This window comes from Vicugna pacos, chromosome X (genome assembly GCF_048564905.1).
Source record: "Vicugna pacos chromosome X, VicPac4, whole genome shotgun sequence".
In the NCBI taxonomy this organism is placed as follows: domain Eukaryota; kingdom Metazoa; phylum Chordata; class Mammalia; order Artiodactyla; family Camelidae; genus Vicugna; species Vicugna pacos.
Genome location: NC_133023.1, coordinates 90,901,638 through 90,924,198, shown reverse-complemented (window position 1 = coordinate 90,924,198; position 22,561 = coordinate 90,901,638). Strand labels below are relative to the sequence as shown.

Here is a 22,561-nt window from a genome sequence, read left to right as displayed (position 1 = left end):
ATAAGTTCCTGACATACTATGGTTAGGGAACCCCTGTCAGAGAATTCTCCCCAGGAAGGTCTCTACACTCTCATGCCATCCTTTCTCCCAAAACATAAAAATACATCCTTTTCCTAGCTCCCAGAGCTGGCCTGGAGGTTAGTTAAGTCTCTGTTAGTCTCTGCAAAATATTCCCACTCATATCCTGCACACAGTGTCCAAGAGTACTAGGACATCTCCACCTGAGTGGCCCACGAGCACCTCAAATCCAGTATGCACAAAACCAAATTCATCATCTTCTGGTCACTCCCAAACCTGTTCTCTATTCCTCCTAATTTTATTCAGGCACAAAACCTGAGTCATCTTTGAATCTTTCCTATTGCTCATATTCTATATCCAAAAGTTGCCACCTTCTGTCCAATCTACCTTCTTAAATTCTCTTATAAGCTTCCCTTCCTTTTCATTCATACCACCCATGCCCTTAAGTTCTGCAATAATTTGCCTCCAGTCTCCTCTTCTTCCTATTAATCTCTCCTACATCCTGCTGTGAATGTAATCTTCATGAAATACAGCTTTGGACATATAATTTCTCTACCCAAAAGTCCTCGGTGGTTCCCCTTTGCCTACTGAATAAAGTGCAGAACAGTTCACTCTAGGGTGGGGGAGTAGAGGGAGATTATGCTGGTGAAGTAATTTAGGGTCAGAAGTTAGGGAGTTCAGGCTTGTCCCCCAGAGGGCTGTGGTGAGCCACTAGAAGCTTGTAAGTAGGGGACTTCAAAAAAAGCATCTTATACTTGGAGATACTGCCTGAACTTCTATAAATAAATGCATCCTTGACTATGGTATTTCTAGACATTATGGCAGCCCAGCAAGAACTATATCATTTTTTCATATTTAAAGGTTCTCTTCTTTCCCCCAGAAACTACAAGCACTTCACTTCAAGCTCCAGATGTTTCTGCTAAAACAGCAAATGTCTATAGACACACTACACGGCATATTTCGAATCGAGAGGCAAGTAACGTTTCTTTTGTCCCAGATATAGATGAAACAAACGAAGTATGAAGTTATGATCAAGATTAGCATAACACAGTTTTATTCATTAAATGACAGTTAAGAACAGCTTTGTTCCCTGAAATTAACCACTCTATAGTAAGATTTTATAAAAACTGAAATGCAGACTCACAGAAATAATCCTGTGCTACTTCAGACTTCTGACTCTCATAGCCATCAGTTATGTTAGTGTTGCCATACTCTAAGTATAGGGACTAAAAATACATCCTTTTCCCAGCTCCCAAGGCTGGCCTGGACGTTAGCTACTGATAGGGACTATCAGTAACAAGTTGTAAGCTAGCAAAAGAAAATTGGTGAGGCTGAGATTTTAAATATGTTAAATGGATCCAAAATGTGAATATTTGTCTCAATTCTTAATAGAGATTCACTAGAAACAACTTGAATGTTCCTCTTTAGCCCTTGGGTTATAGGCTTCCCAAATAATGAGCTTTAGGAGCTTCAAGGTCGATACCTGTGCCCTGCAGAGGAAGCAACAAATTGGGCTTTTGTGAATCATTTCTCTTCTAGTGCTGGTGGGTTGTGCAGAGACATCCAGCCTCACTCTATCCCCTTTATGATCAGTGGTCACTCATCTGATGGTGGGAAATTGGCAACAGGCATTCAGGGTTCAGCCTCTGGTCACAACATATATCGCCTCTGTGGGTTGCCAATTTGTCGTTCGTTATAAGAATCAAATCCACATCCTTCTGATGGGCCCCTTCTTCCCGTGATACAGCCCTGCCTTCCTGCTTTACCCCCTCTGCTCTGTCCGGAAAATGTCCTTTAGATCTTCAACCATTGCAAGTGCTTTGGGACCTAAAGATGAGGCCTCGGCTCCAGTAGTGATACTAAATTGTGGCTGATCTCTTCCACCTGAAATGCCAGTGTTTGTTAGTTTAGTAAAATAAACACTTGAAATTCAGAATTTATATGTATTTAAAATTTCTTTACAAAAATAAAATAATCTTATTAAATGGAAAAAATTTTTTTAAAAATCTATGTCCTTGGCTCCATTAGCACTGTGTTAACTAGCTCAGCTGTTTTAAAAAGTTAACATGGTTTGAAAGAGATGTTATCAAGCAGGACATTCACTAAAGTTTTCCCAAATGAATTCTACACAGCTAAGGTAGAAACTGACATCCTTTGCCATATCCTATGTTAAAAAGCATAGTAAGTGACAGACTCAATGATATATGCTGCTCAAATGCAGCATGTTAGCCACAATATGCTTCACTGTATAAAGAAATATTTATGAAACTCCTGCTGAGTCCGGGGCACTTTGCTGCTGTGTATCCATAATCGGTATGCTCAGTATCTGAAAAAAGAATCTTCTTAACTACTTTGAGATAGTCTAGTAGTTGCACACCAGGAATTAATTTTTTCACTAGCCTCACTGTAGTGTCAGAAAAAAAAAAGTATTACTAAGTGTAGTATGGATGGCAAACTTAATAGTACATGTTACCTGCCCCCACCAAAAAAGGCAATAAACAAATTTAGACCATCTGTTTTTAAAGAAAGCTTTAAAATACATTGGACAATATGAGTACATCAAATGGTCACAAATACCTAATTTATTTTGAGAAATAACATGACCACTTTTATTACAGTAGAACCCAACACTGTTTTCCAGCTTTTTTCTCCCATCCCATCAGTGTCAGGAAAGGTACTTCTGGTGGCTTGTGTTCAGCTCTCAGACTTGGAAAACAAATGAGGTCTACTGCATTAGATTTATCTTCCTGAATAATTACCTAAGCAGGTAGAGCTCTTGGCCAAATCAAAGAGTCACATCCCACATATGAGAAAACCTGCTCTCTGCCTTCCAGCGCTCTCAAAACATTTCCCCTATTGTTAACTTTCTTTAAAACCCACACATTTTTTTTTAGTTATTCAGCCGATTACCTTCCATGCTGATCAGTACATTCGTCAGTTAATTTAGTATATTATGAATTCCATAAGTAATATATAATGTAAACCAAATAAAACATGTACACTTATTATAAAATGACTTTTAAATCAGTTTATTAAACTCCTGTGAGAAATAGCTGATGTTCAAATTCTTTGAAAACTCCTTTGAGGATTTTCTTTTCCTTGTGGCATATATAGGTAACAGATGCTGATTTGAATGGGAAGAAGGCCAAGAAAACAACTGTAAACTGTAAGTCAGATAAACATTAGCAATAGTTATTAAGGAAATCTTGCAATCCATTAATGCGTTCATTCAACTAACATTTATTGAGCTTTTGCTACATTGCATGTACTGTGTTAATTATTGAACATACAAAGTAGAAAAGCCATGGTCCCTAGACTGGATTTTACAGTTTAATGGAGAACAGTCAAGCCAGTAATCACAACCCAATATGATCAGTGTAAGAGAGGAAGTACATACAAAGTGCAGTGGAAGCATAGCAAAGCCAAGGAAGCTTTTACAGAAGAGGCCCCAGTTGAGCTGAAACATGAAGGATGAGAAAGAATTTTCTAAGCAGACAAATGGAAGGAGAACCTTCCAGGAGAAGGGAATATATTTACCAAGTTATTTTGCATTAGAGCATAGTGTATTACTATGTACCAGGTACTATGCTAAACTCTATATTCTCTCATTTAACCCTCCTGACAGTAAAACTATTTTTATCCTCATTTTACACATATGTAAACTAAGTCTCAGAGTGCCCAAGATTTCACATAATATGTGGCAAAGCCTGGGTTTTAACCCAGGTCAATCTTGCTCAACCAATCCTAACTGCAATACCATACTGCCTCTCACTACAGTTAAAGAGGCTGTTTACAATAGTCAAGCCTAGAAATAAGTCCTGAACAAAGTCAGTGACAGTGAGGATGAAGAACTGGGCACAGATTTGACTCAGACTAAGAAGGTCGAATGGATGAGATCTGGTAACTGATTGAATATGGGAGAAGAGTGAATTGAAAACAACTCCCAGATTTCTGGACTGGGCAACTTAATGGATAGTGAATAGTGGTGCCATTCAGTAGATAGGCAATACAGAAGGATGAACAAGTCTGGGAGAGAAAAACTTAGTTCAGCTTTGAATGTATTGAGTTTGAGGTGCCTGAGAGCATCCAAGTGGGACATCTAAGTAGAACAGTCAAGTAGGCAGTTATAGATATTGGTCTGGGACTCATGGGAGAAGCAATAAAAAGAATGCCTTATATCAAAACCTATGGGAAAATGGGAAATAACAAAAGCTGTTCCCTTCCCTCTTTGACCTAAGAGTTATCCATAAGTATGTTTCTTAATTATCAAGAAATTAAGATTTGGGGTCACAATTTTTAAACTAGGTTCAGAGAATGTAAATCTTTAACACATTGAAGTTGTTAAGAATTTTCTTTTCTTTTCTTTTCTTTTCTTTTCTTTTCTTTTCTTTTCTTTTCTTTTCTTTCTTTCTATGTGATTGATATTTGAATGTGTTCCATGGGCATACCAAAGAATGTATATTCTCTATTTGAAGGATGTAAGGCTCCAAATAAATTTTAAATTATATTTATTGTTCATATTATTCAATTATTGCATATCTTTACTGATCTTTTTGTCTCCTAGACTCTTTTCTTACTGTCCACTAGATGTGTCCAGCCATCAAGGAGGTGTATTGAAGTTCTAAACTATAATTGTATTTTTACCAAATTCCCATTGCTTTTCTAATAGGTTTTACATGGTTAGGCTCATTAGGATATATAATCTGCCATGTTGCTAGAAACCATAGAAGAGTTCCTTATTTTTTTAACTATTGCATTAATTATCTATTGCTGAGTAACAAATCACCCCAAAACTTGGCAGCTTTAAAAAACATTATCTCACAGTTTCTGTGGTTAGGAATACAGGAGCAACTTAGCTGGATTGTTCTGATTCAGAGTCTCTCTTGAGGTTAGGTCAAGATGTCATTCAGGGCTGCTGTAGTCATCTAAAAGCTTGACTGGGACTGGAGGATACACTTCCAAGGTGGCTTACTCACATACCTGGCTGTTGCAGGACATGCTTACCATACATCTCTTGAGTATCCTCATGATATGGCATCTGGCTTCCCCTAGAGTGTGTGATCCAAGAGAGAGGGGCTGAAGCCACAGTATATTTTATAACCTAGTCTCAGAAGTTATACAGCATCACTTCCACTGTATATTCCTTTGAAACAAGTCAGTAAATCCAACCTGCACGTAAGGGGAAAAGAATTAACCTCTACCACTTAGAGGAAGTATTATCAAAGAATTTGTAGACATATTTTAAAACTGCCACAATAGTATTATCTTCATACTTTTTTTTCAGGTTTGTGCACTATTAATTCCAGCTCCTTCCTTTCCAAATCTGTACACACTCTAAAACATACTCAAAAACATATATATACACAAAGGAAACTCAAGAAGGTACATAGAATTTAAGTAAAACTTTTAAGCAGATCATTGGAATTTATTGGTTACTCACAATACACTTTACATTTATTGGGAGAAAAATAAATAGCAATTCACCTTGACTTTGAACTGGCTCTAATTGGTAATGCTACTGTCTATTATTCAAAGTATTCTGTTTGTCTAAGACTGTTTATTCATGTATGTGCATAATTGACATACACCATCCCAGTATTCTTAGGAACGTATTCTACATGAAGACTTGCGTTAGTATAATTATCTGGAAATAGTTACTAAAATCTACTTACAGAACTTTGCAAGATGGCATATAAAACATGTTAAACAGTATTTGAGTGGGGAGAGATTAATGATAGGCAGACTGATGAACAAACATTGAACCAACATGTGTGTTAAAGAATTAATTCAACAAATAAGTGTTATTGAGTGCTTACTATATACCAGGCACTGTAAAATAGTAATCACAATACAGCATAGGAAGTCTTATAACAGAAGGATGTATAGGGTGCTTCAGAAGCATTGACAGAGAATGCCTGTCTTCCTAGTCAGGTATTAAGGAAGGCTCTCTGAAGGAGGTGACACAAGCTGAATGAGTCCCAAAGGATGAGAAATTTAAAAGAGGAACACTAGAGTTACAAAGGAAATAGTGAGAGCAGAGGCAAAGGGAATTGCGTGTTGTTCAGTATCTCTGGAGCATAGAATATACATAGAATACTGACCAGAGATAAGGCTGGTGAGGTAGGCAATTGGCCCAGATCTTAAGTTATATTTTATGCCCCCTAGTAGTCCCTGGAGGATTTAAGCAGAGCAGTGACAGCATAGAATAAAAGACCTATTAAGATATGTTAATTACCGTTTTACAAGTAGCTTGTGAAGGATGCCAACAAATAGTAATTTTATTTTTCTCTCTGAAAATACACTGCAGTTCATGAAATCATCCCTTCTCACAACTCATCAACTGAGTAAGTATCTAAGGAAACATGATAATGTATTATTTTAAATTAACATTTAAATAATTACACAGGAGTGCTGCATGAATCCTCCATTCTTGTAGTTTTGCTTGTATGTAGTGACACTCTCATCTTTTGCAACATCTCAGGACTAAGCTAAAATCGTAAAGTAGGCAAAGGTAATCATTCGTGCTCTTCCACCTCCTCCTCTCTTTGTTCTCACTTTAATTTTGTGCCCTCTAATATACAGTACCTTTACTCCCTTTTAAGGTAGCACTGCTTATTCTGGGATCTGGATCTATTCTTTTCCTCTCTCCCCATTCAAACATGCATTATTTGTGCCTTTGGAGGTTATTGGTTTTCTAATGATGATAAATTAGTTTACTATATAGTATTAGGGACTTAATCTGTTACCCCTTCCTAAGGATATTTGCACTGTAATCCAAAGTAATCAATGTCTAATGATGCAAAATAAAGGCCAGTGAAGATTTTTTTTGGCCTGGGGGCTTTTCAGCCCTCAGATCTTGGTGGCCACCTATTCTGCTGATGTCCTAGTCCCCGCAGACTTGAATAATATTTCATGCATATAGAATATACATATCCAACACTGTCATCTTTCAAACAGTCAACAAACCAAAAGAGGATCAGGATACTTTTTTAATCCCAAACTCTGATGAAAATGGTTGGGTAAAGCGAAGTAGTGTATGGTGGTAAATGGTGTTGACATTCAGACCAAACTTTTTAGAAAATGATTTTGAGCTAGAGGTGATAGAAGTCAGTTTGTCTGATTTACTCAGGGCTCATGGGAGACAAGGATGCTGAAGGAAAGAAACTGACCAGCTCAGTATCAAGATAGTTTCAAGAAATAAAGATGAGAGAATAATGATTATGCATAGTTTTATATAGTGTCAATTCCTTCCTCCCTCTTCCTCTTGTCCCCACCCCCACCTTAGACTACAGAACCACAGAGTCACTTGAGTCTTTTCAATAGCAAATGCTCTGGATACCCATTTATTAAAAATCAGCTAAGATGAAGAATTCTACACATGACCTGGAGCTTCTCCCTCATTCCTCTGAAATACACAGGGTTAAATATTTTTAGCTATACCTAGGACAGTTTCAGGCCAGAGCACAAGAAAACATAGCTACAGCATCAACTCATATGGCTCCGCCCATTACACCTATGTCACATTTCTTTACCTTACAGAGAACACACGAGTTCGAGGCCTTTGGCTTGGTCCTCTTGTTCTGATGTAGCTCCTTGCTTCCCAGGACTCAACTTGTGGAGTCGTCATGTCTGTTCCACCATTCACCTCTGCTCTCTTCTCTTCCCTTAACTCCTTAGTTCTCTGTTTTTTCTAATGCTAACATAAAGGACATACACAGTAAGCTTAATAAAATAGAATTAGGAACCAAAGAAGTCAGGACAAGAGGAAGCAAATGTAATAAGATAGTGGCGGGGTAAACAGTTGTAATAATTAAGCTTTGCATATAGATACTGAGTGTGATCTTATGGTTAGGATGGAAGATGAGAGGAGAAACAGAGTAAAGAAAGCAGTGAGTCTGTTGCCCTGAAGATTGTGCTCAGTTTGTATTTAATTCATTAGATGACAGTCCAGTGGTTTTGAGGAGGGATGTGATATCAAATCAATAACTCTACTGCACACCTCCGACATCATCACGTAGGACAAATTGCAGACAGTTAAATAGATGCCGCCTGCAGAAGTCCACTAATGATTTGTAACCTGCACAGTGATCTTCGTTTGGAGTACAGAGAAGTATGCATAGATCTAAAACATGTTAAATGGGAATTTATCTATCAAAATTTGAGAACCTACTATGTAGAAAGAATAGTGCTGAGTATTAGAGGGATACCAAGATAAATAAAACGCTGCTTCTGACCTCAGTTGTGCTTCACAGAGCATCAGGAGAAAAGGCAGGGAGACATGAGCAATGCCAGAGAGTGAATTGAGGACAGGACAGTGGGTAAAATGTCAGGCACAGGGAGGGCCACCCATGGAACTACCCAGTCTTTGGCTTCTCAGATTGGAACACTGATGTTAGGATACAATGGTGCTCCTTTTAAATTACATTCAACTACTGGAATGAGTAAATGGATTTGACAATAGAATGGACTACATATATATATGATCAAGAGGTATCAGGCCTCATCCCAAAGCTATAGGCCTGAGATACCAGTAGGAGACCACTAATTAGATTAAAAATTCATATTCAGAAGGATTAGGCAGGCTAAAATTTAGTTTTGTCACAATCTTCAAGGGGTGGTTGGCCAGGTATCTTCTGTATTAAAGTGAGGAGAAGGTCAGGAACAGAAAGGTTTTTATAGTTTTATGACATGTCAAATTAAACTGTGAAAGTCTATGCCTTATCTTTGGGGCTTCTGAACTAATTGTCATTAATATCACTGCCATCTTTATTTAAGAAGTAGAGGGTTGGCAGTACAAATGACCTAAACCTTAGACACTTCACTCTAGTAACATCAACTATCAGAGAAAACCACGTAAGACTAGGGAAAAGCAGATAGACTATCATGGCACTCCTAGAATTGTGGTGGAACTTTCCAACGTAACATTGAGTTCATTTGCATGTTTCTGCTCAACTGACTCCAATGAGAAACTGATCATGGGCTCATTGCAAGTTGCAGATTGTATCCATCATTACAACTGATTTCTACTGGTCTCATATGAGGCTTTTCTGATCTATGGGGTTAGTTTTGTTCTCAGGTCTGTGCTGTCTCCTTTTATCAAAATTCATGCCTTTGGGACAGAAAGCCTGCGGGGACAGGTAGCAACAAATGCACAGGACTCCACTTGCTGCCTGTGGTATGAGGTAGAGCAGAAAAAAGAATCTGGGTGCTTTAGACTGCAGAGGATCTCCAGAAAGGAAATTGGGCTAGAGTTGGCCTAAGAAACTGGGTCTTAGAAAAATAAATGAAGCCAAAGGATAGGAACTATGTCACTGATGTTAGCATACATGTTCCAGGTTCCATGTTGCAAAAGAGGTATTATCTGAGGGTGGGCTATTGCTGCCAAAACCTTGCTGAGACCTATATAGTTTTCTTTTGCTTCTAGGGGTTAGGTTGTAATTTCACAGTCTGACTATATTTCTCAAAATTGAATTGTTAGGCCTTGGGGAAAGAAATAAATTTGATAATATAAGGGCAGGCCAAGTAAAAATGAAGATAGAGTGCCATTGTTCCTTTAAGAAGGTCAAGAAGAAGAGAGGCAAGGGATCCATGTAGGCAGGAAAGTATGAAAATAAATCAGAACTAGTCTTAGGCCTTGATTTTTAAAGACTCTTTGTTATTATTCTATAATTTACATGATTAAATTAAGTAAGGTATAATTTTGGTTCCATGTAGTATGTGATAATAAATTATTTTGATTAGAACATAGACTACTGTGATACCCAGAAAAGAGCTACATCTAATTTGGTATCACATATGCTTGAAAACACTTTATTTTAATCTACCATTGTTAATAATCATCCATAGATCATTTCCTACTGTGGGGCACAGGGAAGAGACTAGGAATTTTGAGGAGGAGGGTAGAAAATGAATTATCAGAAAGCTCTGATCAAGCAGGCCAGGCAGAAAGGACTAGCCTATCCTCTCTCTTTCCAACCTCATGCTCTTCTCAACTCACCACAGAACAAACATGGCCCCGGTATGTCAAGAGTGGTAATATCAGGTAGGTGTTACTATATGCAGCAGCGATTCTGCTGTTTGTGTTTATTCTACGCCTCTGAGTAATAGAGCATGTCCTATACCCAGGGGCTAAATACTAGGAGGCTAACTAGGGGGATTAGATAAAAAATAAACCATATCTTGTTCGTGAATTGCTGGGGAGGAAAAAAACTCGCAAGCACAAGCTGGAATCTGATTCAATGACTAGAAATTTGGAGGAAATTTACATAAATTATTAACCAACAGTAATAAAATCAATCTCTCTTTGCTTTTTCAGACAACAAAACTACCATCAAAATCGCTGTCAAGAAAAAGTATGTACGATGAAATTCACTGATAAAGCAATATATTTTTGATGTTTTCTAATATGTTATTAGAGAAAAATCTGTGAGTCAGACAACCAGCAAAATCATCTGTTGATATTAGTCAGTTTTCCACTTTGCCGTTTTCTCTTGCCTTTCACTCTGAGTTAATCTTGAGTTTTGCAGAGGGTCCAAAGTTATTGTTAAAAGAGTTATTGTTAAAAGGGGTCTAGAATTACTGCTACTGACCTTTTGTGCAGGGGACTCAAGGGGGTAGATTAGGGGAGGTTTAGGATTAATCATCACAGGGAAAGCATCAAAGACCGCAGACCATTCCATAGTGGGAAGACATTAAAGGAAATGCCTTTGCAGATGCTTGTAGGTCATCTGGCTCAGGGGCATCCTGCCCCTCAAGCAGGTGAGCCAGGATGTCAGGATCATCTTTTAATTCTGCTGAGAGTAAGAAGAATTTTAGGATGGCTACTCCATCAAAAGAAGGCTCCTGGTCAGAAGAGAGCTGTAGCTTGGACCAGGCAAAAAGAAGAAGGTGAATTTGACAAGCCCTAACTCTGGGGCTAGGCAGAGGAATCATGAACAGAGAGGAGCTCAGGGGAGTAGCAAATTCACACACCCTTTCACACATACACCTGATCAATTCATAGAACATGCAACAAACACAAAGACTGAGACATACTGGCACAAAAAGGATATTTCTTGGTTTAATCATATAGTGAAAATAAGCTGAAAAATCAAATTCTGTTTATCATATTTCACTTCACTTAAAACTTGAGGAATGTCCCAATTTTATATATCAAAGTTGAAAATGTTTCTTCTCAGCTACCCTAAGCCTAATTAGGTTTGCTATACATTATCTCTGGTGATAAGAAAATAATATATATTGAAATTCTTAGCTCGTATGTACTGGAACGGATTTAGACCAATTTAGACCAGGAAGGTAAGTAACTTACCTATTAATGTTTAAATGTTATTCTTAGAAGTGTTTGATTTAGGACATGTTTATGTAAAACAAGTGTTTTTCAACCATATGCTGTCATTTCAAACTATGTTTTTCAAACTCAGGAGCCATTTTCTAGTCTGTGTAGTAGATGAAAAAATGCATTACGAGACCTAGATAGTGGTGATGTTTGCACATTTTGAATGTTCTTATTGCCACTAAACTGTATACCTTAAAATGGTAAATTTTATGTTACGTGTATTTTATCACAATAAAAGATGCTTAAAGAGATTTGGGAAATTGGCTCAAATAAAGTGGCTTTTCTTTGAAGTGTCCCTCAGACCTCCTCTAATGGGTCAGGAGAAAATATGCTACATACAACAAGGTGTTAACTTTTCTTTGAATGTTGCCCTAAACCTAAACAATTTGGGAGCTAACTTTGAAGATAATTGGGAGGCAACAGCCACATTATAGGGAATCTGGTGCCCAAATGCCAAGACATCAAACAATGCACAGCTAGAATGCCAGGCATCCAGCCTTTGCTGCCACTGACTTGTATCCACAGCCTTGAGAAATAGAGTTCCTGTGGAAGGTACACATTCTTGGTCTAGCTGTCTTGAGGATAATAACAACTTAAAAAAAGAATACTATTTTCTTATAGGCAAAGGATTTTATTATCCCCAAATATATCCGCAATAAGTAGAAGTACATAAATAGCTACAGAATTTGGCAGATGCAAAAATTCTGTTCCAGTCTAAGCTGTAACAGTGAGCACAATTAACCATAAGGAAATGGCCATTCAAGTCTGGTCCCTGAGGTTCTACTTCAGTTCATTCTGAAGGAGACCCCAACTTCCCTCTACTGCTCAGTCTTCTGGCTCTTTGAGTCCCAGTTCTAGTCCAGCCTTTATTTTCCACCTAAATTAATGTGTTTCTTTACTTCTTGAGCTGTCCTCTGCCTCCCAATCCAGGACAGTTTACACTGATAATGTTTTGTTGGACCCAAGCCTGTTCATTTCCCTCAAATCATCAGTGCTGATTGTTGCCCATCAATTAAACTTTAACAAGTAGTTGTAGTTATTTGCATGTATAAACACAGTTGATTGTCAGAGGAGGGCAGCAACAGGCCAGCCACAGAGCCCAGAGGCTGACCCCTTCACTGTGGGGCTTTATTTTCTACCCTCACCTCCTAGCTAAACAGATGCTTCAGTAAAAGAGAGGCTATCTCTGCAAAGGTACAAAAACGTTTGAACTGCAAATTTGTTTCATGAAAGAGTTTGTTAGAGGCAATCTGGCTTGTATTTTTAGTATTTTTAAAAAATATTGCTGGGGTGTGTGTAGAGCTCAGTGGTAGGGCACGTGCTTAGCATACACAAGGTCTTGGGTTCAATTCCCAGTACCTCCATTTAAAAATTTTTTAATTAAAAAAACACTTAACAGGGAAATATACACAAGATCTTATGGTAGCTCACAGAGAAAAAAATGTGACAATGAATATATACATGTTCATGTATAACTGAAAAATTGTGCTCTAAACTGGAATTTGACACAACATTGTAAAATGATTATAAATCAATAAAAAATGTTAAAAAAAAAAAGAAATAATGCTTGGTCATTAGCACAGTCTTACTTCTTGCAAGGGCATTTGTTTTCTGTGAGCCTAGACACCCACTTGGGTTTTTTTTTTTTTTAGCCAGGAAGCAATTTGTCCTCAGCAATAAATGCTGAAAATAAAAGTTCCAAGGGATTTTGAATCAAAGAAAGTCTTATTCAAAGAATAGCTCACAGCCCTAGAGAATAAACCAACTTGAAATTAATCTGTTCTAAATAGGTTTCTTATGTTCTCTCCATATACCATGGCTGGATTCTAGCTATGCACTGTTTGATATAAGGAATTAAAGGTTAGCCTTTCTCCCTAAAATAGAGTAAATTGTGATTTCCCTTGTATCCCTGCTCACCTCCTCTCCAGGTAACTTCTGAAGAACTGAACAGTATAATTCATAATATAATGACCTGGGTTGTGGCTGCAGTGACCAGTGTATTATACCCAGCCATCACAAAATATGAAGAAAGGTTGCAAAATAGTATATACCCAATGACTGATGATTCCACCCTCTCTTCAGATAGTAGGAGTTGCTGTAGCACATGCTGTGAAACATTTCTATATGAAGCAAGTAAGATGGTTCAGGCAGAGCCCTGTGCAAAGGCAGCTGACAGGTCAGTAGGGCAACCAGCAGCACCTTTAAAACCATCTTCTGCTCATAATGAAAGAACAGTTGTGGAAAAAGCATATGACAGGAAAGGACACTTAGGAAAGGACCCTAAAATCCCTGAACGTAAATATAGTGAGACCGCTGAATCCTACAAGCTTAAAATCTGTAAATCTGATAGTCACCTTTTTGCATCTATTAAAACAAGCACAAGGAAATCTAAAGATGCTGCCACTGAAACAGATGGCTTACAATGCCCGCTGTCTTCCGATGAAAAAGCAAAAGCTGTAAATGAGATGCAGGAGTTAAATAATGTTAACTTTAAATATCACCTAAAAGGGGAAACTGAGCGGATTTTAGAAAATGTTTTTCATGAAATGGTGTCTGAAGTAACCCAGTCCATCCCCACCCTTTCCTCTGTTACGGCCAAAGCTTTGGTTGACCAAACTCACACTGACAAAGGAGACTTGCTCTCCACTGTTGATATTTCCTCAGCAGCTGCTGAAATTATGGAAAATGTGCTTAAGAGGCTACAGTCTGCAGTTGAGAAAAAATGTATTGAGGAATTTTCACAAGAAAATGTGTCAATTCACTTTAAATCAGACTTAGTCAGTGGAGAAAATTTCTTTTCTCCAAAAGAAAAAACTTCAAAAGCTTCACTGCCTTATGCTTTGGAGAAAATGAATGATATCGCAGACGATATGGTTCATGTGATCTTAGAAAAACTGACTGCTCTTGCATCTTCTAAACAAAGTGAACTTACTCATCTTGAAATCACACCTGACTCTGCTTATCAGCCACTCAGGAAAGAGCCAACATACACGTTCCTTCAAAGAGCCAGCAAGAGGAAATCCATTGCTGAAGATGATGCTGCCAATTTGATTGGCAAAGAAGAAATACAAAATTTAATGTCAAGTATTTTTTCCCAGCCCTCTCTGGTTGGTTATATAAAGGAAGCAATCAGCACTATACTAGGTTATATACAAATTGGACTTAATAATGAAAGGGTCATTGCAAATAAAGAAACAGTGACCATCTTTCAGCTACTTGATGATATCTTGGCTCAGCTACATCAGAAACCAGTGAAAACAGATGTCCAGAAGAGTAAACTTACCAGAATGAGCAGTCCTCCTGGCACTGAAGAAGAGAATAGACTCACCAGCACTGGAGTAGTTAACGGTCCTAGAAATAGATGCCTATTTCCACCTATTAATGTTCCTGGCATGGTCCTTTATTCTGAAGATGAAAATGAAGAAATAGACAAAATTGTAGAAAATGTATTGATTTCAGCTATCAAAGATGAAAAAGCAAAATTACACGAACAGTCTCCTGATCACTGGCTAACAAGGGAAAATGCTGGTTTTAAATACGAAAGAAATACAAACTTAGTTACAGAGCCTGCTTATCAAGACAAAGTAGCATTTCACAATTGGGGATTAAATACTGACCTTTCAACTTTTAATATTAAGGATCTTTTTAAGGACAAGCCAGGTTGGAATAAAGACATTTTGTTTTTCAACCAAGAAGAAACACATCAAATACAAAAAGCCTCTGAAAATATAATTACAAGTGTTTTAGCACAGACACTCAAAGATATATCTTCTGGGCCTTCTGATTACTTAGATTATAAAAATGGTAGAAAGACTTCACTTCTTACCTCAGGAAAACCACAAGATCTGTCACATCAAGAATGGATGGACCAGATGTTCTCCATATCAGAAATCCATACAGTAGCTCAAGAAATTGTAGATGCTATATTAAAAATACTTCACATAGCTTCTCATCACATTATTGGACATTCTTCATCAGTACGTCAAACCGGTCTAGATAATGCTGATGTACCAAATAAAGATCCATTAGAAATATGGTTTGAGATTAAAAGGAATATGAAAATTTTATCTGCACTTGGCATAGACCCTACAAAACACCCCTGTTTAGAACCTGGAGAAAGTGGAGCAACATCTGAACCTGTAGTTTACATTAATGATAAGATCATTTATACAATTTTTAAGAAGCTGAACTCATTTATTTGTCCAAAATTACAAAACTGCTTCAAACCAGAAAGCCATGCTGCCCATTCAAACCCTGAACCTGACAAGCAATCTGTGTTTCGATTTCACCTTAGTGCTTACACAACTAAAGTGGTAAAAATTGTTTTGGATGCTATCCAGAAAGAACTACAGTACAATAAGAAAAATATAAATCTTAGGAAGAGTAGCCCTCCCAAGAACTTTAGAGATACAGGATTTTTTGCTGACACTGAAAAGGAATTAGACTCTTTTGTCACAAAGCTAAATAATGACATTATGACAAGTTCATTAGCAACTTGCATTTGTGAGGTATTAAGTGGGAACACAGATAAAAGCAATATTTTACTCCCTTCAAATAAGCTATGGTCTAAAATCTCATATGGAACTGTTGACATTGATCAACAAAAACTTTTGCCTTCTCATTGTCCTCACATGCAGGAGGAAATTCACACATGTGCGAGATTGCAAGTGTTAGATAGAATTGGAGATACCTTATATGACATGCTGTGCAAGCTCATAGGAAACCATCCACATTCTTCCCTATTTGGTGATCAAAACGAAGAGTGGATCACTGAGAATTTGAGAACAACCAGTACATTGCAGTCCAATATTAAGTTTATTTCTCATACAATTCTAGAAGATATTGTTACAAAATTATGTGGTATTGAGAAAGACAGCATTTTCAAAAATTCGGAACTTAAAGGTATGTCAGAGTATATTGACACTGACAGCCTGTCATTTGCTTTACTTCTTCAGGAATTGAGCAGATGCTCTGATATAATCTCCAGCATGGTGTCCAGTGTGACCCAGCCAGGTTGTCAAGAGGTGACTAATAACAAGGGGAAAACTACTGTGCCCAAAACAGGAACCACAAAAGGAAAGTGTCTAAATAAACTGAAAACCATGGCTTCAGATATCCTTGAAATGGTTTTTGCTACATTGGAAGGGTTTGCCAATAAAAGTTTAGAAACTCTGGGCACTGTGATCAGTGGAAATAAAAAGAACAACAGGACATACTGGGAAAGTGGAAATACCAACATTTGTGGTAACGCACTTGAAAAACAGTTGCAGTCGACTTTATACATGCATGCAAAAAAAGTGTCAAGTACTATTTTGAAAGCTATTCAAACTGAATTAAATGTGAGCTTGCCAGATTTGGAAACGTGCATAAGCAAGCCACTACAGGAGAAACAAATGCTGAAGACTGTAGTCAATTTCATTTTAGATGCAGTTTCTCCAGATGTATTTAATGAAACTGAGCCAGAAGAGAGTGGCATTGAAAATTACAGATACAGGCCAACCTATGGAAATTTTCTTCCTGGAGGAGCGGACCCAGACTCATATTTAGAAGATCCTACGGATACAGAGAAAGAAAATGCTGGAGAGGAAAGACCAAAAGAAGAAGAAACTAAATCAGATTCTCTTCAGCAACGAGAACTAGAAAGAACATTTAAAAAAATTGAAGTAGAACTCAAAGAGCCACAAAAGTCCCCAGTTGTGCCCATCATAAGAAATATTTTGAATGAAATTTTTCAGAATGATTTAATTGATCAACTAAAAATGCATCCTCTTACCCAGTCCCATTTATGTGACATTCCTCATGCTGGTGATGAGCCAGTTGCTCAAACATCTGTTCAATCCCTGGATAAAACAGTGGGCCCTTTAGTGTCTGAAGCAGATGTAACCATTGTTGCAGATAATGTTGTTAGAACCATATTTCAAAAACTTTATTCTGCTGCCATGACAGATAGAAGTGTAAATGAAAAGTATAATACTGTCACTTTTCCAGCAAATCTCTCTTTGCCTGAATATGCCAGTGGAGGAAAGGCTCCTGTTTATTCTGCCATACTGGACAGAAATCCGTGTACACTTCAGTCCACATTCAGTATTGGTAAACTGACCAAAATAAATGTAGTTGAAGATATTATACAGTCAGTATTGACAAGTTTAGAAACATTTGCTACTTCTAAAGTAAAAGCTCTCTTTTGTCCTCATGTCAGTTTCACAGTTCCAATAGCTTTACCTTTACAGCGGGATGAGACTGCTTTAAGCCAGCCACGGATATCAACCAAAGATTCATATTCTGATGATCAATTTTCCTATTGCTCAGTGGATCATAATAAGTCAGGAAAGACCACCTCAGTGTGTCAACTGACTACTTCTAAATTAAATATATATGCAATAGAAGTGGCTAGACAAATTTTACAAGGAATCAAACACAAGTTAGATAAAGAAATAAAAAGTCCATTCTTAACTCATAATGTTGTGGGTTCTGAAAGTATTCCAAGTCAGATTGTTAACACACTGTTAGATACTGTGTCTACTAAAGGCAAATATGAAAAAAATACATTTGACAGAGAGACTGATCCAGATCGGTCAGAAGATATTGTTGAAAAGCTGTTCAGTAAAAGTGATTATCGAAAAAAACTTCAGTCTCAAATACAAGATACCATTGAAGGTATCTTAGTTGACATCTGTGAGGAAACAATAGATGAGAATAATCTCCCACTTGCTGTATCCACTTTTAAAGGTAATATAAGTGGGAGACATTTAGAAGCATACTCTGAAACGGACCCTGAGTATGCAAGTAAGGCTATTCTAACACTTTTAGTTCCTAAGGAGTGTGTTACTATGATTTCCAATGAAATGGTAGATATTGTTCTTCAAAATCTCACTTCTGCTATCATTCTTGACATAAATGCGAAGGATTCCATTTCTCCAAGATTTCCCCTGATATTTTCTGGTGCGTTGCCCAAAGCAGAGCATCAAAAATCCCCTGTGATAGACTCAGTGAATGAAAGGGAAAAGGGGAGATTTCTATCTGCAAAAAAGGAGAGAGATGTACAGCTGGAATTAGCTTATTCTGATGATAATCAGACAACTGTACTTAAGAAACAAGATGCCAAGAAATCTCCTGACCCTTGTGAAGAAAATGCTCACTTCATTACTAAAAGTATCTTGAATAGGTTAAAATCTTTTGCCACAGAAAGAATAGATTTGCTATTTATTCTTGATACTGAGACTAGAGAAAAACCATATGTTGGCCCAGAATTTACATATTGTAAACGAGACGACAGCATATTTCTTGAATCAAACCAAATGCCACTAGATGTGAATATCCCGAAAATATCAACAGCTAAAACCATTCTCAGTCAAGAGGTCACAAATTACACATTTGCTAATTACAGAGAAAAAAATGGACCTGCAATTCATATATCACCAGCTGGTCTTAAGGAATATGCTGACATAATCGCCAAGACTATTTTGACGCTTATAAAAAATGATGTAGACCTAGAAATCCAAAAGATGTATTCATATCAAAACAATACTTCATTCCAAGAAAACATCATTGCAAGTAATACTGTCAACAACATCTTAAAGAACTTACATGATAAAAAATCTTTAAATGCAAGTGGTTTTTACTCAAAGTGGGACCCTGGTCTTTTTACACAGCTAGCTCTACAAAATGAAATATTGCCAGGTCAAAGAAAGATGGAAGATAACACTGAACTGTCTCTATGTTCAAAATATTCTGATCAAAACCAAGTTATATCAGAAGCCGAAAACCAGAAAAGGGTTTTGGAGGAAATATTTAGAAATGGAGAATCTAGAAAGGAAAAAACAACTGCTTTGCTAAGTGCAGTTACGGAAATTTTAAAGAAGGTGTATCAAAGGGTAATGGAAGACATAGACTATTGGCATCTATTTAATGAACTCCCCCACTTTACATCTGATAAAATTAAAACATCAGCACGAAAAAAAGCCTTCCAGTCACATATAAGCAGTGTTGCGAATGACATAGTTGAAAGTGTTTTCAGAAAAATGTTCTTAATAATTATGACATCTTTATATGAAAACAGTGAGACCAGGGGAGAATTGGAAGTATCTGGAAGTGATGAATTACTGATGAATCCATCATCCTTTAGTGAACTGAAACAAGAAGGAAAAAGAAGTGTACCCCCTGAAACTGTGATACCACAACTTTATTCTTACACAGGCATCAGAAGTGTCACTTCGTTGAAAAACACCTTATTGCAATTTTCTCCATTGCAAGTGGGTGAAGAATTGGTGCAAAAGGTTCTCAGAAAGATCACAGATTTTGCTTTGCTGAATCTAGGAGAGAGTTCGTCCCCTAAAAGTCAGTCTGATGAAATTCATTATCTGAGGACATGCGATTCTAAAGCTAGTCCCAAGGACAGCCCTAAGACAAGTTTTAAAATAAATTTTAAAACAAAATCAAAAGTTACCTCTTTGGCTAAGTTTGGAACAAAACCACAGCTAGGACCTAGTGGAACTAAAGCCAAATGGAAAACCAAGTTAGGTCCTAGAGAGAAGACTCTAAGAAGCAGGTGGTCCAAGACTGCCATTGGACTACCACACCTGCTATCAATAGGGGATGCCAGAAACCCCTTAGTAAGAGCAAAACTCCCCACTGTGGAACTAAAAATGTATGCCAAGGATATATTAAGTAATATTCTGGAAACAATTGTAAATGAATTTGAAGAAGTGAGGCAGAATAGAGCAATGGTAGAAGTAAATGCTTTACCTTCTGATCAAATCGTGACAGCAAGTGAAATAGTTAATGCAGTTTTGCAAGGATTATATGCTACAGAGAGCAATTTGGCCAACCCAATAAAAGGCGCATACTCAGATGATCTCAAACTTTCACAGGGGTATTTTAGTACAATCTCTCTTGCAAATCCAGAAGCCCATTTTTCTTTGGAGAATGTTTCTTCACAACTCAAAAAAATCTTTCCTAAAGAAGATATTTTTAAACAAATGTTTGATAAATGGCAAACAGAATCAAGTGACATGGATAACGAAAAATATAAGCTGTTGATGGTAGCTGAAACTGTTTTGAATGAAATTTCAGTGAAAGCAAAAGAATTAGAACAATCTGTTTCACATTTAAATTTGTCACTTCCTGGGCCTTGTGAAAGCAGGCACCATAATTTTAATGGCACTGCTTCTAGAACTGAGGGTTCCCAAGCACAAATTAATGTATTTGGCCAGGAAATTGTTGAAAAGCTATTTGAAAAATTAGAATTGTGCTTCTTGACTCAGATGTTTACAACAGATAGTGATGAAACACTAGAAAGCAAAAAAGAAACTACTGCTAGAAGTAAATGTGGTTCATTAAGAACAAACAACCTCAACAATGTACCAACTTATAACACAAAGTTGAAAGACAAAAAGGTGGGGGGCTCTGGCCACCAAATCGCTCAAGAGATCTTAGAAGGGGTTCTGAACACCTTAGAGTCATTTGCAGACCTGCAGTTTAAACATGTCTTTACACATGCTTTTTCTGAAATTGTGAGAACACCTATTGAAAACTTTTTTGCTGTACAACAGAAACCATTAATGAAAACGATATTGCCCAGGTTACAGCGACTGAGTAAGTTTCCTGATGAATCTAAATCAAGTAGTATGATTTCCCAGGAAAACATACAGAATATACTTGTACTGCTTTACTCATTCCATTCAGAATTGCTTACTTATACTGTTAATACTGTCAATGACATGCTTGGTATAATTAAGAACAAACTAGACAAGGAAAAATGCCAAGTAGAGCCATATTCAACTAGCATATTTGAAGAAAACATTGTAGCAAGTCAGAACATCAGCACCCTGATGGACCAGTGCACTTATTTCTATGAGCTGATGATCAAAAGCCATCCAAAGGAAAGTCTGCTTCAAGGAGCTATAAATGCCTGCACTGTTAATTGGTCCAGATTTGCAATCGGAATGGGAATGTCCACTTCAGAGTCAAAGGGAGTTAGCTGCTGGGATGATCCTCCACAAATCCCTGGCTTATTGTTTTATTCAGAAGAAGATAAGAAAATAAAGGACAAGACTTCCTCAAGTATACCTTCGTGTGTCAGATACTCTGCAGGAGATACAACTAAAGCCACAGAACCAATGGAAGGGCTCAAATCAGAGCTTAAACCATCATATTCTAGAAGTGAAGCCCAAATCTTCAGTCATTTTAATCAAGCTGTGAAAGGAAAGTGCTCTCTCCTAGAAAGCACTATCTTACAGAAACCATCTCAGAAATCCAGTGACTCTGCACAGGCAGCGCTAGAGCACCCCATGTCCTTCACAGAAATGGAAGAAGGTGAAAGTCAAAAAGTGCTTCACTGTGAGCCCCCCAAACCAGTTGTTCAGCCAAACCAAATACAGACAACCATTTCTCCACTCAAAATATGTTTAGCTGCAGAAAATATTGTCAATACCGTGCTGTTGAGTTATGGCCTTCCAAGTCAAACCCCACACACTAATGAAAGTATAGAAACTGTGAAGCCATTTTTAATATCAAAGGAAAGACCTTTCTCTGTAATATCTGAAGAACAAAAGGATGAGAAAAGCTTGCTTAAAATTTGGGAAAAAAGAGTCAGCTGTGAAACTGAAGAAGAAAACAAAAGCTTTGTGGCAAATGGAGAAGATTCCACTTTACTGGAAAAGTGGAAAAATAAATACCCAAAGTTAGAGAAAATAGCAGATCTTGAAGAAGCTGAAGTCATCGCTTTTGCAGATCAGGAGCTGGGACCACATGAAACCCATTTAGTAGCAAGATATGTTACCACATCTGTGGTCACTTATTTCAAGAACTTTGAAACCAGAGGTGAGTGATGATGACTTTAAAAGAGTTAGCATAATTTTAGGGGAAAAAGTAAATGATAATTTTAAAAAACTACATTTCTGCTTCTCTGAATATAGCCTTAGATTTGGGGTGGCTGTTCATGGTGTGATTTTCAACTGGTCAGTATGCTAAAAAAAAAAAGTGACACGTTTACATAATTTTTATATGGAGGAGTGTTTTTCAATTTTTCTTATCTACAGATGAGGTTAAATGGGCATAATTTAAAGTGGGATATTTTGGTTGGACATGAGGTATGACTATGAATGATGTCTTGCTTGGGACATACAGCTCCTCTAAAGGCAATTCCCAAACAGAAGTTCCAAGAGGGTTTTTTTTTTAAGTTCTTTTTAAAAAGGCTTCTTACATTAT

The 22,561-nt window shown here is 37.3% G+C and overlaps 1 protein-coding gene and 1 long non-coding RNA gene across 2 annotated transcripts in view; one reads left to right on the top strand and one right to left on the bottom strand.

The window, feature by feature from the left end:
* The window catches only part of LOC102534001 (fibrous sheath-interacting protein 2-like), a 66,576-nt gene that overhangs the window by 20,179 nt on the left and 23,836 nt on the right, over positions 1-22,561 (top strand). Inside the window, exons 9-14 of the mRNA XM_072956352.1 lie at positions 899-990; positions 3,133-3,184; positions 6,326-6,362; positions 10,334-10,370; positions 16,309-19,675; positions 19,736-22,174. Of these exons, the coding sequence (XP_072812453.1) occupies positions 899-990; positions 3,133-3,184; positions 6,326-6,362; positions 10,334-10,370; positions 16,309-19,675; positions 19,736-22,174 (6,024 nt within the window). The remainder of the gene's footprint in view (positions 1-898; positions 991-3,132; positions 3,185-6,325; positions 6,363-10,333; positions 10,371-16,308; positions 19,676-19,735; positions 22,175-22,561) is intronic.
* LOC140691913 (uncharacterized) lies at positions 3,139-14,737 on the bottom strand. The gene is made up of 3 exons (XR_012067530.1): positions 14,637-14,737; positions 7,551-7,714; positions 3,139-5,187 (listed from the first exon to the last, which is right to left on the bottom strand). It is a non-coding gene; the product is annotated as an uncharacterized lncRNA (long non-coding RNA).